This window comes from Microcaecilia unicolor, chromosome 1, assembly GCF_901765095.1.
Source record: "Microcaecilia unicolor chromosome 1, aMicUni1.1, whole genome shotgun sequence".
Classification (NCBI taxonomy): Eukaryota; Metazoa; Chordata; class Amphibia; order Gymnophiona; family Siphonopidae; genus Microcaecilia; species Microcaecilia unicolor.
The window spans coordinates 146,713,604-146,730,697 of record NC_044031.1 but is presented as its reverse complement, the minus strand read 5'-3'; the positions used below and the strand labels follow the sequence as shown (position 1 = coordinate 146,730,697).

General features: G+C 41.1%; 1 protein-coding gene across 1 annotated transcript in view; it reads left to right on the top strand.

Annotated features, from left to right (window-relative positions):
- Positions 1-11,130: 11,130 nt before the first annotated feature.
- The window catches only part of THSD7A (thrombospondin type 1 domain containing 7A), a 510,747-nt gene continuing 504,783 nt past the window's right edge, over positions 11,131-17,094 (top strand). The window contains 1 exon segment of the mRNA XM_030201155.1: positions 11,131-11,611. Coding sequence (XP_030057015.1) covers positions 11,452-11,611 — 160 coding nt within the window. The 5' untranslated portion in view covers positions 11,131-11,451.

Below are 17,094 nucleotides of genomic sequence, written 5' to 3'. Positions count from 1 at the left end.
CTCACACCTTTTCAGAGTAGCTCAATGTGAGTTAAGCTATGGTAAGCAATAACATGTGCTTAGCACAACTTAAAAAGCCTTACCATGGGGCACGCTCAGGCATCCTGTGGTAATTTAGCATCTGCGTGCACTTCCCATGCACTAAAAAAATATATTTTATTTTTTTAATGCTGGGGCAGATTATAGAGAGTAGACATATAGGGGACCTTTAACTAAGCGAAGGTAAGCCCAACGCGGGCTTACCAATCGCGATTCCGAAACTACCGCCAGGCTACTGCAGGAGCTTGGTGGTAGTTCCCACCCCCCCACTGCACACCACTTCCAGTGCTACAGAAATATTTTCTATTTTTGTAGCGCTGGTGCTTACTCAGTGGTAATTGGGCAGCAGGGGACACCTTACCACCACTTCAATGGGTGGTGGTAGGTGCTCCCCTGAAATGGCCACACGGTAAAAGAGAGCCTCAGCGCACATGAAAAACATACACTGACGCTAATGCAGGCACCTTTTTAATGCAGCTTAGTAAAAGGGCCCTATACCGCGCTAATCAGTTAGCATAGTTACAGCGCTGTGCTCTTACCATTAGCATGTGGTTAGCATGTGAACCCTTACCACTTACAAAATTGGTGGTGGTAGAGGCTCACGCACTAATGGCCACAAGCTAATGGAGAAATTAGTGCATGAAAGATCACTTCATACGCAAAATGTTGCACAGGTATGCAAGAATAAACTGAAGACAGAAGCAGTCAAGTCCCTGCATTAAGCTAAGTGTTGGACGTTTTGCTTAAATGTTTGATAATTGTGTTTGTTATTTTGACTGCAAGATTACAAAAAAGAAAAAAATGGAGGTGTTTTGACCAATGATTGAGCATAGTGCCTGCTAAGTGCTTTAAAAAATTGTCTGTACTGCTGCACTGAGCTCGATAGGCTTCTGAGGTCTTTTCCTCCTGAACAAATTCTAAAAAAACTTACTTGAATTCATTGTGATTGTACCACAAGAGTACACAGTTGTGCACAGTTTCAGGTTGAAATGAGTGCATGGTCATTATTGGAAAATTAGAAAAGCTGCCTTTTATCGACAGCGCTAAAAGTGGCCTCAACTTGCGGGAAAGACCTGCGTTGGGGCTACTGCAGGCCACTGTTTAGTGCTGCTTGGTAAAAGGGTCCCTTATGGCATTCAGTGTGCCCAATTATTCCTATTTACACTGCAAAGGATATCCCCCTCCCAGTGGGACTATTATATATCAGCCCTTATCCAGGATGGTTGGTGTTTTGTTTCCTTCCTTAAACCCCAACATAAAAGATCCTCACCTAGCAGCCCCCTTCTTGTGTCCAGCTACAGCCATGTCCAATCTAAAATTCCAGCAACATTAGTTTGTACCTTGTGTTTCTCCATGCAGTCTGCAACCAGACCTGGTTCTCCTGCATTTTTCAAAGGTTTTTTTTTAGTAAAGGAGTGAATTAAGAGGAAGAAGAAGAAGAAGAGAAAGAAAAGAAGAAGAAGGAGAAAAATAAGTTTTGAGCTGGAAAGTTAAGAGTGTTAGAAGGTGAAGGAGAGGTATATGGGAGAGTGGAAGGTGAGAAGACGAGAGGAGGCTGGAAAGTGAGGGAGAGAGAGTGGAAGGTGATGGTAGAAAATGAGAGCAGGGAAGAGAAAGAGGAGGAAGAAATGGTGGCGAGCAAGTGTTTGAGAGAAACATAGAAACTTGATGGCAGATAAAGGCCATATGACCATCCAGTCTGCCCATCCTCTGTAACCCCTAATTCTTCCTGTTCTTAAGCGATCCCACATGCTTATCCCACGCCTTTTTAAATTCTGGAACAGTCCTCGACTCCACCACCTCCACCGGCAGGCTATTCCACGCCTCCACCACCCTTTCTGTGAAATAATACTTCCTTAGGTTACTCCTAAGCCTATTCCCTCTTAACTTTGTTGTATGCCCCCTTATTCCAGAGCTCTCCTTCATTTGAAAAAGGCTCTCTTCCTGTACATAAATGCCCTTGAGATGTTTAAACATTTCTATCATGTCTCCTCTCTCCCTCCTCTCTTCAGCGTATACATGTTGAGGTTCATAAGCCTGTCCCTATAATTTTTGCATTCAAGACCACTTACTAATTTCGTAGCCGCCCTCTGGACCGACTCCATCCTGTTTATAACTTTCTGTAGGTGTGGTCTCCAGAACTGCACGCAGTACTCCAAATAAGGCATCACCAGAGACTTATACAATGGCACTATCACCTCCTTTTTCCTGCTGGTCATGCAAGAAAGAAGGCAGCTATTAAAAGTGGGACAAGGGGTCAGATGGTGAAGTTGAGGGTAAAGTGAGGCAATGGGGAAAAACTGGAGAAGGGTAGAGCTGACACAGGTAGAACTGTAGGGGGAAAATGGGATGAAATATAGCTAACTCTGTAAAGTGAAAAAAAAAAGAATTGCCAAAGAGTGAAGGAGAGAGAAGAAGTGGAAAATAGGACACCCTGAAAAAAGAGCCAAGACAACTGACAAGAATAAAGTAGAAAAAAGAGATGAGGACCAATATAATATAATAATAAAAAAACCTAAAATGTCTGAACAAGTATAACAGAGAAAGCATTTGTGGGACAATTTTATAATTGTACACAGAGTAGTAAAATATATGGACACTTTTCTCTGTGTAAGCTCTGCTTTGAATATTACTAGCTTGAAGTCCTGGATAGTCAGAGGTTCACTACCAATTGTTACAATACAATCATAATTTGATCTAAGGTGGGGATTTTTAAGTCTCATATATTCACCTGACCGTCAATTACTGTTTACACTCTATTTTCGAACGTGTTGCCCTGCGGTGTCAGCATGTAATCATTGACTCAACCCCCTCCTACCAAATTCTCTTTTTTTGTAAATTCTATTTTGTTAATGTTTTTTTTTTTGTAATTTTTTGAAATTTATTGTGTTACAATACTTGATTGTGCTTCTTGACGAAACTCTCTTCAACTGTCATATGCCTCTATATGCAATGTACTTTTCTGATGGCACATTATAATAAACATCAAACATGGTACTTTTATGATGACAATTATAATAAAGCATCAGATTCGGTGAAACGTATCTGTATTTAGAGATAATCATCGGCCACACAGAGCCCGACAGAAACCCATTTCGCAGGCTGCTTTGTCAAGAGGTCGATCATGTCTTCTGCTGATACAGGCTTAATACAGCTGAAGTTGTGACTAGTGCTGATATTATCTTGATATAACTTCTTTTGCTAATGCTGTCTTAATATAGCTCTTCTGCTGTCTTGATGCAGCAATGCTGTCTTGGTGCAGCTCTTCAATTGACTTACCACGATCTGTTGAAGAGAGTTTCGTCAAGAAGCACAATCAAGTATTGTAACAGAAAAAAATTTCAAAAAATTACAAAAATTTTAAAAACATTAACAAAATAGAATTTACAAAAAAAGGGAATTTGGTAGGAGGGGTTGAGACAATGATTACATGCTGACACCACAGGGCAACACGCTTGAAAATAGAGTGTAAATAGTAATTGACGCCCAGGTGAATATTTGAGACTTAAAAATTCCCCCCCTCAGATCAAATTATTGATTGTATTGTAACAATTGATAGCGAACCTTATCCAGGACTTTAAGCTAGCGCTCTCAAGCGATAGACTATTATCGTGTTAATTGAATATTACTACAGCAAAAAAAAGTTACAATTGTTCTAGGTCCTAATAGGTATTGCTAAATGCTTGAATTTTCAACCGTATGACCATACATATAAATCCCTTCTCAACCACACCCTCAAAAATGCCACATTAAACAGGTTATTGCATGAGTCCACGCTATAGCGTTTGTTTATTGCTTAGTATTTATTGACCGCCATTATGAAGCAATTCACTCAAGGTAGTGTACAGCAAGTACAACATGACAAAATTTACAGTTTTATTAAGCAGCAAATATTGAAATGATCAAACATAAGCATAAATACAATCAATGAAGTGAACTTGGAGATAGCAAATTGAATTCTACAAATGAGTGTAACATGCTATATTATCAGAAATATACACAGTGAAACAGCATAGTGCAACAATCATATGAAGAAATATGATAAATATCAGCAGACTACAAATGATACATCATAACAGACAGCAAGAGAATCACATTCATATAGCATAGATATGATATACACAATGTTAGCACAACTAGAAATGAAGCACCTTAATAGGCACACATTAAATATGTAAATAACATTGATATGATTAACACCCATGTCTATACAGTACAAGTTACACACCTGAATAGGCACACATTAGAACAATCAAATAAAATGTATATGATGCTCATAATGTCAGTGCAATACAATGAAACATCTTATTAGGCAGCCAACAAATAGAAGGACATATTTTTCACTCAATAAATAGTTAAGCTCTGGAACTCTTTGCTGGAGGATGTTGTAACAGTGGTTAGTGTATCTGGGTTTAAAAAAGGTTTGGACAAGTTCCTGGAGGAAAAGTCCATAGTCTGTTATTGAGATGGACATGAGGGAAGCCACTGCTTGCCCTGGGATTGGTAGCATGGAATGTTGCTACTAATTGGTTTCTGCCAGGTACTTGTCACCTGGATTGGCCACTGTTGGAAACAGGATATTGGGCTGGATGGATTATTGGTCTGATCTAGTATGGTTATTCTTATGTTCTTATGTTGAAGATGGCAAGTACAATTGAGAAATTGACAAACAAGTTGGGTAAGACAAAGTAATTAGGATAAACTGTTGGGTGGCTAGTTATATGCATAGTTGAATAAGATAGGAGGAACTAGTCTTAGTTACACGGTGTGCAGCAAACTAGTCCAGGGAGCTCTGGAACAAAGGAGCGTATGATGAAGGTGAAAGGGGACAGACTCAAAAGAAACCTGAGGAAATACTTCCTCACAGAAAGGATGGCAAATTCATGGAACAGCCTCCCGGTGTAGGTGGTGGAGATGAAGACTGTATCTAGATTCAAGCAAGCTTGGGACAAATGCATAGGATCTCTATGTGAGAGGAAGGGATAGTAAATGTCACGGTTAGGCAGACTGAATAGGCCATATGATCTTTGTGCCTGTATTTTTCTGTGTTTTCTAGATAAGGATTGAATTGATAATCAGTCAGCCAGCATATACATTAAGTGGGGATTCTATATCCATGCAAAATACATTTACGCCTAAATGTATTCTATAATCCGTGTCTAGATTTAGGTGTGGCATGTAGAATACGCTTAGGTGGCAATTGTAGCACCTAAATCTATGCACCTCCGTTTACTCCAATGAAAACATGGTGTAAATCCTGGCACATAGATTTAGGCCCAGAGGGCCATATTCTATAACTGCACGTGTAAATTTTGGAACACCAACAAAACGCCCATCCTCAAAGGTATATAGAGGGCTAATTTGTTCTTTAGGTACTTTGGCAGATTTTGTTTAAGGAGTTGATTTTAAAAGGATTACATGTTTAGATAAGGTCATTTACATCTAAATCTCAATGGAGCTGTCTGTTTCCCAGCAAAATGCTTCTTCAGGAGAAATAATCTTGAGCGGCTTCAAAGCACACACACAGATATGATAACATATTTGAGCTTTTGCGGGTTTAAGATAAGTTGCACTGGCAAGATTTGTTGACTGAGTTTTGTGATCATCTTTGAAATATGGACACTGTTTCTGACATAGATTGTATTTGAAAAACAGAAAATTATAAACAAAAAAAACCTAAAAAAAAAAGATTGATGACAAGGAGTTTTTTCTGACTGGTGTGTGCTCTGTGTAAGACTGTCTGGCACAGTTTCTGGCCAGAAGAAGTCACTGAAGTATTTTTTTTCCTTGACCTTTGATTAATTTTGTTCAAGTTATAAAATACAACACCAATAAGGAAACCAAAAACAAAACACTCAAAACAAGACGGTGTCTAAAACATGAATTGAGCTTTTAGAATAAGGGCCATAGGGGTCTCTTACTAAAGCTTAGCTCGAGTTATCATCAGCAAGGGCCATTTTATTCCTATGAGCCCTGCTGCAGATAACTCGAGCTAAGCTTTAGTAAAAGACCCACGTGGAGTGGCATTTTCGAAAGGGACATCCATGTTTCGATTTGGATGTCCTTGTAAAATGTCCCGATCCAGGTGCAGGGAAACCTGTATTTTCGAAACAAGATGGACATCCATCTTTCATTTTGAAAATACCGTCAGGGACGTCCAAATTCTTAAATATGGTCGTCCTTAGAGATGGACGTCCCTAGACATGGACGTTTCTGATTTTTAGCGATTTTCGAAACCAAAGATGTCCATGTCAGAAATGGGGAGACAACATTTCTAGTGCACTAGTCCCCCTGACATGCCAGGACACCAGCCGGGCACCCTAGGGGGCACTGCAGTGGACTTCATAAATTGATCCCAGGTACAGAGCTCCCTTACCTTGTGTGCTGAGCCCCCAACCCACTCCCCAAAACCCACTACCCATAACTGTACACCACTACCATAGCCCTTATGGGTGAAGAGGGGCACCTAGATGTGGGTACAGTGGGTTTCTGGTGGGTTTTGGAGGGCTCGCTGTTTCCTCCACAAATGTAACAGGTGGGGGGGATGGTGAATAGTCCGCTTGTCTGAAGTGCACTCACCCACTAAAACTGCTCCAGAGACCTGCATACTGCTGTCACGGACCTGAGTATGATATCTGAGGCTGGCATCAAGGCTGGCACAACATATTTTTAAAGACGTTTTTTGAGGGTGGCATGGGGTTAGTGACCACTGGGGGAGTAACGGGATGTCATCCCCGATTCTCTCCAGTGGTCATCTGGTCAGTTTGGGCAACTTTTTGTGACTTAGTCATAAGAAAAACAGGTCCGGGTGAAAATGTCCAAGTGTTCGTCAGGGATGTCCTTCTTTTTTTCCATTATGGGTCAAGGACGTCAAAGTGTTAGGCATGCCCAAGTTCTGTCTTCGCTACACCTCCGACACGCCCCCTTGACCTTTGGCCATTCCTGCAATGGAGTGCAATTGTGGATGTCCAAAATCGACTTTCGATTATACCGATTTGGACGTTTCTGAGAGAAGGACGTCCATCTTCCAATTTACGTTGAAAGATGGATGTCCTTCTCTTTCGAAAATGAGCCCAATAGTGTGTAAATGCAAGGGGGCATTCACATGGTTAGAGCATGAAAGGGTCACGGGTGGGGCTGCTACTGAAGTATATAACTTACAGAGTATTGTAAGTCTTGCACACCTTTGCTTCACTTGGGTGCCCATAAGTATGCCAGATCTGTGGCTGATGTAACTGCAGCACCAATGTCAGTTACGCTGATATTCTATTATTATCAATTTTTTAGCCTGTTTATGAACTAGAACAAAAAGGAAAATGAATAAATTTCCTCAGAAAGATATAAGCAATAATAAAGAAAAACTAGAAATAATAAGAACTTTATAAGACAACTTATAATGAGAATTAAGAGGACATTGGGAATTATATCAGAATCTTGCTTCAGGGCCAATAATGTTATGATACCATTAACCCCAAAACCCAGTATGCTAACCTTTCCCTTCCAGATATGTCTCCAATTACTAGACCACTCCAAAACCGAACAAGGAAATTTACTAAAGGTAGTTGCCCTATAGCCAGAACTTTAGTTTTAAGGGAAAGAAATGTTTTATGTTACATCTGTGTAATAAAACATATTAAGGAAAACAGGCAATTTTTGACCACAAACAAAACATCTTTTTTTCTGAAAAAATAATTTCAATACCCTTAGCTTATCCTTCTCTGAAGAAAAAGAGACTAAGATTAGAACGAGCTGGAACAGTGTCTTTAGAATCTTCCAGAAATTTGGACACATTAAGAGATTGCATCTCCTTTACTCTTTTTAATCCCCCATCAGTCTCAGATTCCACAAGATGCCAACCCAATGTGAATAAGTATTCAGCTTAAGATTTTATCAGAATTCTCAATCCTTAATGTTTCTGTAAAATGTTTTTTAAATAATTGATGAATAAAGAAAACGTGTTTATGGAAAATTCAGGACATGGGGGTTTTAACCCTCAATGCATTCTCCATATTTTCCAATTTAGAATATACAGTCAAATTATCTTTAACCACCAATAACCACCTTCCTTCCCCCCAGAGCATAGGGAGTGAGGGCCGATGCTTAAAAGTCACCGTTAAAAACCATACGCGTTTAGATCCACATTTGAAGTTACCGATTTTGAAATAGCGAGTGATGCTCAAAGGAATCACATGCAAATGAGCTGCATGCAATTTCAGCAAACAGCTTGGTAGAGAAAGCACCTAGCAGAGGGGTAGGCAACTCTGGTCCTCGAGAGCTGCAGGCAGGTCAGGTTTTCAGGATATCCACAATGAATATGCAGGAGATAGATTTGCATACCATGGAGGCAGTGCTTACAAATCTATCTCCTGTATATTTATTGTGGATATCCTGAAAACCTGACCTGCCTGCGGCTCTCAAGGACCGGAGTTGCCTACCCCTGACCTAGCATATGCATAGAATAGTCACTTGCTAAGCGTTGATGCTATACGCATACCCAAGGAAGGAACACAACTGCGTATGCTGTTGAACACCTCCACAACAGCTTCAGTTCTTTAAAAAAATTCCATGACATTTTTTTTACAGTTTCTTTTTGAGGGTTCCACAACACCTTTTATGCCCTGGGGGTTTATTGTTTATATGTGCATCCAGCTGCAGGTGCAATGGGACATGCCTCCATAATGTGCTTTGGTCTTTTATTTTTTGTACCATGACTTTTTCACAGTGCTGTTACATGTGGGACACAAGCACATGGCATATTTAGCACACACGTGCAACTATTATTAAAATATCACAGCAGACTGCTCCACCAAGAGGTCGCCATCAGCTCCAGACCTCCTGGAAAATTTTCACATGTTAAAAGTAGGTGCTCCTTTCTGTACATCGCTTGGAATGCTCAATATATTACTAATCAGCTTGTTTTAATACATTTGCATAGGATTATCATTGGCTGCTACTGTGAATGGTAAGGTTGACACAAAACCCCTTTGTGCATTACTCGCTGAATAACGTGAACACTAAGCTGGCTAGAACCAGTCTAAATCAGACGTTGCTAGCACGGTAAGCTATGTGCTTCGGCCCCTGAGTCTGAATCATCAAAGCAGTTAATTTTATTTATTTATATATGTATTGGGATTTGTTAACCACCTTTATGAAGAGATTCACCCAAAGCAGTGTATAGTAGGTATAGTTTTAACATCAAAGTTACAATTTTGTTAACAGCATAACATAGTAAAACTGTACAAGTATAAACAAAATACAATGAATGACGAAAACTGAAAACAGCAAATTGAAACCTAATCCTGGACTACCATGAAAACACACACGTTTAACAGCACTGAAATTTAAATAACAGACATATTATACGATGTGAGCATAATAGTGATGGAATATCTAATAAGCACATAATTCGAACATTCATATAACATTGCTACGATACTAAAGCTAATCATACTAATTTTGTGCTCACGGAATCAACCTTCTGGTCAAGATCTTGAAAATTAGCAGCACAGTCCAATGTAAAAGAGCACAACTGAGAAACAGTGATTTGCAATAGATTTTCAGTCCTAGTAATCATGTTTCAAATGTCAGCCAAAGTAACCTCTTGTGTTGAGTTAGATAAAACTGAAGACAATTCTATAGCAGCTGGCATAACCACAATTTTGGGGACAGCGGCAGCCTGAGGTGTTGAAGTAAAGGAAGCTTACTCCAATGCTTCTTTCCTATCTAGGGCAATAGGTTTTCAAGAAGGTCCCCAAATAGAGTCATTAATTATAGGTGGAAGAGGCATGGTCTGACCACTGGAGCTGAGAGAAATCCTCCTAGCTGCCAAGTCAGCTGATGAGGTGCTGCCAATGCTGCAACAAATATGTCTATCCATAGGCCCTTATTTGAGAATAGGAGGTCAGATAATTGCTTCTGCCTTTACATTTGCCCATAAGTGCAATGATAAGAAACAACAATTTATGGAGGAAAGGGAGCCCCATGGGCAGGAGCCAGCATATGGCCATTTTTTGGTCCAAGGTAGTAGTCATGCTTCTTTGCTGATCATGACCAGCTCCTCTAGTTTGCACGTAAGACAGCCTCAATGCTGCAACATTTTTGAACAGAGTAAAAGGCCATATTTACCCGTTGGAATTGTAAAATTATTATTATGCAAAAAAAAATATATATATATTGTGCCAGCATCAGGGCATATGTTTCATCACCAGAAAAAAATCACTTGTGCATAACTCTATGGTGCATGCACAATATTTGTAACTACAATTCCAACTTTATCATTTTTGCAATTCCTCCAGTTAGAGACTCAGCGGTATGCTTTTGTTACTGTAAATAACGGGCTAAATGGTTTGAAAATTTCCCAGTATGGAATATGAGTATTTTGTGCCTTTGATTAGGAGTAGCTAGTGGTTAGAGCACCAGTCTTCACATCCAGAGGTGACCCTTTTAAATCCCACTGCTGCTCCTTGTGATCTTGGGTAAGTCACTTAACCCTTCATTGCCTCAGGTACAAAATTAGATAGTGAGCCTCCAGGGACAGAGAAATATCCAGTGTACCTGAATGTAACTCACCTTGAGCTACTAAAAAGGTGTGAGCAAAAAATCCCCCCCCCCCCCCAAAAGATGGAATATTCAACTTCAGCCCTTGGGGGCCACGGCCCAATCAGGTTTTCAGGATTTCCACAATGAATATTCATGAATCTATTTGCATACAATAGAAACAATACATGCAAATAGATCTCATGCATATTTATTGGGGGAATCCTGAAAACCCATCTGTGTTGCAGCCCTGTTAGACAGGGACTGGACACCCCTGGAATATACAACCTTGTTAAAGTCAAGTCAAGGACATGAAATATGTAAAATATGCTGATCTATGCATCTAACACAGTACTGTTCATTTGAAAGGATCTCAGTCGTTCTTCTGTTAGCCTTTGTCAATGCCTGCATTTTTCTGGATGTGAAACTGTAAATAGGAAGCACCTGATTTCTGTGCTGGAATTCTAACCTTTAATACATTTATCCTCTCTGTCTCTGTCTCTCTCTCTCCAGCTGGTGTAAATTACTGCTGCTGCCTCCCAAAGCAAGATAACCTGCTCAGTCAGCTGGAGCCCCCTGCGGACAGCTGTCTCTCTCAGCTGATGGAAAACTGCCACTAACCACTGAATGGAAAGAGAGGAGCAACAATCACACTCGCTGTAGCTTTAACTGTAGCAGCGGCCACTGCAGCCGCCAAGGACTCTATTGTTCCCTGGTGTTAAACAGTTTTTCCTTCTGAGCTGGCATGCACAATAGCTGGAAAACAGATTTCCAGCCTCTTCCACATGTGAAGAAGCACTGAAGGGAAGAAATTACTTAAACCAGGGTTATGCATTGTGTTACTGACTGAGACACCACAACGGACCCGCTGAAGGCATGGGGCAAAGAGAGGCAGGCACAGTTTTATCTGCTGGTCCAGGGGGTTTTGCTGTTTCTGCCCGGTGCTTGGGGTCGCTTATGGTTCTTCTTATTGGAATCGGGATAGCTAAGGCACAGAGTGAACTTGAAACAAAAATTGTATATCTATGGAAGACCGGTAAGCACAACTGAGTTTCTTATTCCTATTTCTTCACGGGAATGTCTAATAGTAAGATACTGATGATGTCTTATGCTTGTCCAGATTTTATTTCTTTATTGTGAGAATGTCATCAGAAGTATTATAGTGTATTTATATTTAAAGTTTCTGGTTAAAAAATAGAATGTGAAAGCACAAAAGAAAAATCTGAAAATCACTGATATATTTGGAAATGTAAATCTATATTTTTAGTATACATGCAGACATTTGTGTGTGCATGCAAAGATGAAAATGCCATTCAAACCCACTTTATTTCCTGTCAACAACACGAATATATAGAAACGTTGCTTTGGATATATTCTTCTAGAGATGACATGTAATTGTTCCCACGATGCATGCAAATTGGTGTGGCATTAGGTATGCTGGGTTTTGATTTGGTAAATATATAGGACGTGGGAAGCTAATGAGAGATTAGCAAGTGATGCCAGATTTCATAAGCAAGGAGCCAAAGGAAAGTGGGTTATATGGGTCCATTGTCAGAAGATGGATTATTTATTATACTGTGTCTTTAGTTGAGTTATGTGTGTAATTTAATGGTTGTGGCATATCTGCTTAGCTTCATTTTCCACAAAAGAAATCCATTTTTTTGGATAATTACATGGAAATAACATATTAACTGCCCATCATTCTGGACTCTGTTCATTTGTAGGATGGCCGTGGATAGATTAAATATAATTAGCAAGAAAAGTCATTCTATATTATTGAACTAGAAGGATTGGCTGCTGTGAACAAAACAGCAGAGCTTCTGTGTGGCAGCATCATTTTGTACTTTCAAATGTTCAGCAGAAACACAGAGTAGTCAGACGGGATCACGTGTTTCTGCACAGTGCCATTTCTTGGTATATGATGATGAAAGCATTTGCTATATTGGTGGGTCACTTTGTAAAGAATATAGCAAGATAACTTTGAAATATAGTATTTCAATAGGACAGAGATGATGAAATGGCTTCTTCCTTTTAATTTATTTTAGAAATTATTCATTTAATTCATTTGAAATAGACATTAAGTTCATATTTTTTATGAGCTAGGCACTTCTTTTAACATAGTATGAGAAGCAGCTTTTTGATATAGTTGTATTGGTTAGCACATTATCTAGACAAAGGGCTTATCTGTCATATACATGAACACAAGTTAGAGAAGGCTAAGTCTATTCCATGCATACAGAGTGCCCCTGGACCCCTGCCACAGAGAAAGATCAATTTACAATTACACTGATATCCTGAATTTTTTAAGAGGCTGCTGCATTTATCCAGCAACTCAGCGGAGAGATTATGTGGAAAGTCATTTAAGCGATAGCAGGCAAAGTTGCATAGTCATAGCAGAGGAAAAGATATATAGTTGAAAGGGCTTTTGCATCAATAGTGATATGAAGCACCAAGGCATTGACAACTCAAACTTCTAGAAGCTTTTTATGTTTATTAATTAGCCCACTGCCTCTCTACGTCCAGTCTGAACATTGTTTCTCTTGTATATTTATCTAAAGAGTGACTTTTCAAAAATGTGGTAGCTTGTGAATGCTGCTTAACATGAAATGCAAATATGTCCTATATTTTTAAAGTTAGAAAATGGTTGAGTGGAGGCAACAAAGGAAAGTGGTAAATGGAGTTCATTCTGATGAAAGAGATGTTACCAGTGGTGTTCCTCAAGGATCGGTCTTGGTCTAATTCTTTTAATATTTTTGTAAGTGATATTGCAGAAGGGCTGTCTCGGGAAGGGTTGCTTCTTTGCAGATGATACCAAATTCTGCAATAGGGCAAACACTCCTGATGGTCTGGATAGCACTAGGAGGGATTTAGCAATACTTGAAGAATGGTCTTGAATTGACAGCAAAGATTTAATGCTAAAAAATGCAGGGTCATGCATTTGGGCTGCAAAAACCCAAGGGAACGGTACAGTACAGGGGGTGAAGTACTTCTGTGCATGACAGAAGAATAGGACTTGATAGGGATTGCATACTGATGGTCTCAAGGTGGCTAAATAGGTAGAAAAGGCATTGGTAAAAGTCAGAAGGATGCATTGGTTGAATAGGCAGAGGAATGTCTATCAGGAAAAAAGGAGGTGTTGAATTCTGGAGACTGCATCTTCAAAAAGATATGAACAAGATGGATTTGGTCCACAGGGCAGCTACTAAAATGGTCAATGATTTCTTTCATAAAGCCAGACTTAAAGATCTCAATATGTTGAGAGGAGAGAGGGAGATTAAATTACCTCTATGACGTAAATGCACAGGAGGAAAGTCTCTTTCAACTGAAAGGAAGCTTTGGAAAATAGGAGGCATAGGATGAAGTTAAAAGGGAATATACTCAGAGTAATCTACGGAATTCCTTAGCATCCCTCTGGATCAGAGCAGAATGACTGATGGGTTGTAAACCACCTATCAGCAGGTGGAGACTGAAAACACTGATTCTTGAGAGAGCCAATAAGACCTCTGGTCAGACCCTTGCAAGTCCAGTATTCTCAATCTCCAAAAGGTGGTATGTGTGGTAAGCCCCTTGTCTCAGAGTTTCTTCTTTCTATCTTCCCTTTCTTTGTTATTGATGATTAACAACAACAAAAAAAAGACAGGGGGAATAAGGGTTTGATTCTCATTGTTCCTTTCTTTCTCTTCCTGCATCTGGTCACTGCATTTAGGTTTGTTTTGCTGGCAGAGACTGAGGACCACGGGGTTCTCTGTTGCCTCGGGAGTGCAGCACTCGGGTGGCCGGAGTCCCTCCCCCTTTCAACCCCAAGCTTTCCCTTGGTGCCTGAGGGCCCTGGGTGGACTTTGCTCCATTTGTGGTCTCGACCCCTTCAAGGGAAGGGCATTTGGAGAGCTCACAGAACAGCCACTGGAAAAAATAAAACAGGAACATGCCTGTGAGCACTGTTTTGGTCAGGAGTACATGCAGTACTTATCACGGCTGCTCCCCTCAGAGTCTCGAGCCTGTGCTAGTTTGGGTGCCCTGGCTGAAAAGTTGAGGTTGTACTGTTTGCCAGTGTGGCTTACCACCGCTGGGGGTTTGTAAGATCTGCATTGCAGCGGAGGCGACTGGTGCTTTGGAGTCAGCTGATTCAGTTTCAGAGTCAGCTTCAATCACTAGAGTAGTCTGGTTTTGATGGGAAACTTCACCATCTTGGATTCACAGACTGTGGCAGTAGAGCAATCCCTGCGTTCTTGTGGTAGGTCCCCTTCATCTGCGTCAGATGCTTCAGATATGCAGGGAGGACTCCCTGAGGGAGGGAGGGGGATTTCTTCCAGTGTTTGTGCTTGTGATGAATAAGGAGTTTTGTTTAAGCAGTCCAAACTTCTGTCAGATGTGGATCTGGGACATTCCAGGGTGCTTCCTCAGGCTCCATATGTCCACTGTCATGTGGGATGAGGGGCAGTAGGAGTTTCCCATGGAGTTTGACTTGGAGTCCCTTTTGGGAGGCCTTGAAAAGTGGCATTGGAGGACAAGGAGTTGAGGGTGATGAAAGCAGTTTTCCTTCTCAGGATGATTTGCATCCTGGTGAGGACCCCTCAGTGGTGAGAGTGTTTCATAAAGAAGACTTGTAGGAGCTGATATCTTTAGTATCCTTGACCCCTACTTTGAGGAGGAGCAGGAGGCTCCAGTGGTATGTAAGATGACTCCTTGGTGAAGGGATTTGCAGGTCTGGCAGATCCTTTTCCATGTTTGAAGACATTAGGGACATACTTCAGGCTCAGTGGGATGTTTTGGATGCTCTGTTCCAGTTGGCCAGATCCCTTGATAAGTTTTACCTGGTGCTGGACCAGGACAAGGAGTTGCTTAGCCGCTGACCATGGACGCTGAAGTGTGTGCAGTTACCAAAAAGACAATGGTGCACTGTAAATGTAGGCACACTCTCAGGGACCTCAGGACTGCTATATGGAGACGCTTTTGAAACATTATTTGATGCTTCAGCTTTAGAAGTGCAAGCGGCCATCTGCGGGAGTTTTCTGGCCAGGACACATTTTAGGTGGCCTGAGAGAGTATTGATTAGGGCTTCAGACAATTTTTCCCTTGTGGATTGGGAAGTGGCTAAGAGGTATGTTTACTAAGGTGCATTAGCATTTCTAATGTGCTTTTAAAATTAACACACCTACATTTCTGTAGGTGCATTAGTGTTTAACGCGTGTAAACCATTTACGCTAGTTACAAACACTAATGCACCTATAGCGCCCCATAGTAAACATAGGTGTAGATTGACATGAGGTCAGCCTTGTCAGTTGTGCTTTATGATTTGCTTTGGGTGTCTGCTAGGTCTATGCCCTAGAGTGATGGCTCATTGATCTCTGGCTTTGTGGTTGGTCTGCAGATGCGGCCTTAAAGCCAAGCTGAATTGCTTGGTGATGAGTTGGATAAGTTGGTCAAGAGTTTAGGAGAGTTTAAGGTGCCTCACCTTTTGGAGGATCGGCCAGGTCTTTAGGCAGTGGGTTTTCAGCTGGTAGAGGGTGTGCGCATGATACAAGACTTTATCGGGCAGGTAGAAGCACTGACTTTCAGAAGTCACATTTCTTCCAGCATTCTCAGTCCGTTTATGGTGGTAGGCATGGAGGCCAGGATGGTGGTGTCGCCTCCCAGGCCCAGAACCACACCACACAATGAAGGTGTCAGGACCATCCTCTAATTGCAGTAGGAGCTTGGTTGCAAGATTTTTATTGGGAGGTGGTCCCAGATTACCTCAGACCAGTGGGTCCTCAAAATTATTCACAAAGGTTACACTGTTCAGTTCGCTCATGCTCTTCTGGATGCCTTTTTAGTCTCTTTGTCACTCCTGTGCAAAGCAAGGGCAATTAGAGACACCCTCAACAGAATCATTCATCTGTGGACGGTATGCCCTGGTTTTGGAGCCCGAAAGTAGGATGGTCAATATTCAATCTATTTTGTGGTGGCAAAGAGGAAGGGATCTTTCATCCCATACTGGACATCAAAAGTGTCCAGTCGGGCTCTTCGGGTGTCCTCGTTCCAAATAGAGACACTTCAGTGGCAGTACATTTGGGTGGATTTCTTGACTGCCCTGGACTTGACAGAGGCCTATCTTTATATCCCAATTCGTCAGCTTAACCAGCGGTTCCTTTGCTTCACAGATTTGGGAGATCAATGATCTGTCAACAATTCCTCAGACCTTTACAAAGATTATGGTGGTAGTGGAGGTTGCCCTCCACATCTAGTTCATCCATACCTGGATGACTGATTGATTCACAGTCATATCTGGAGAACTGTCAGGTTGCTGCTCACATGGTTCGATTTTTGGAAGTCCTTAGATTGGGTGGCTACTTGCTTCCAATGCAATTCTTGGAGTATTTGGCAGTCACCTTTGACATGCTTCAGGGCCGAGTGTTTCTTATGTTACCACAGATATGCAAGCTCCATAGACAGGTTCGAGAGTTGCTTCATCGACCCAGTTCCATGTGCCAGGGACTATCTTCAGGTTTTGGGATTGATGGTGGTAGCCATAGAGGC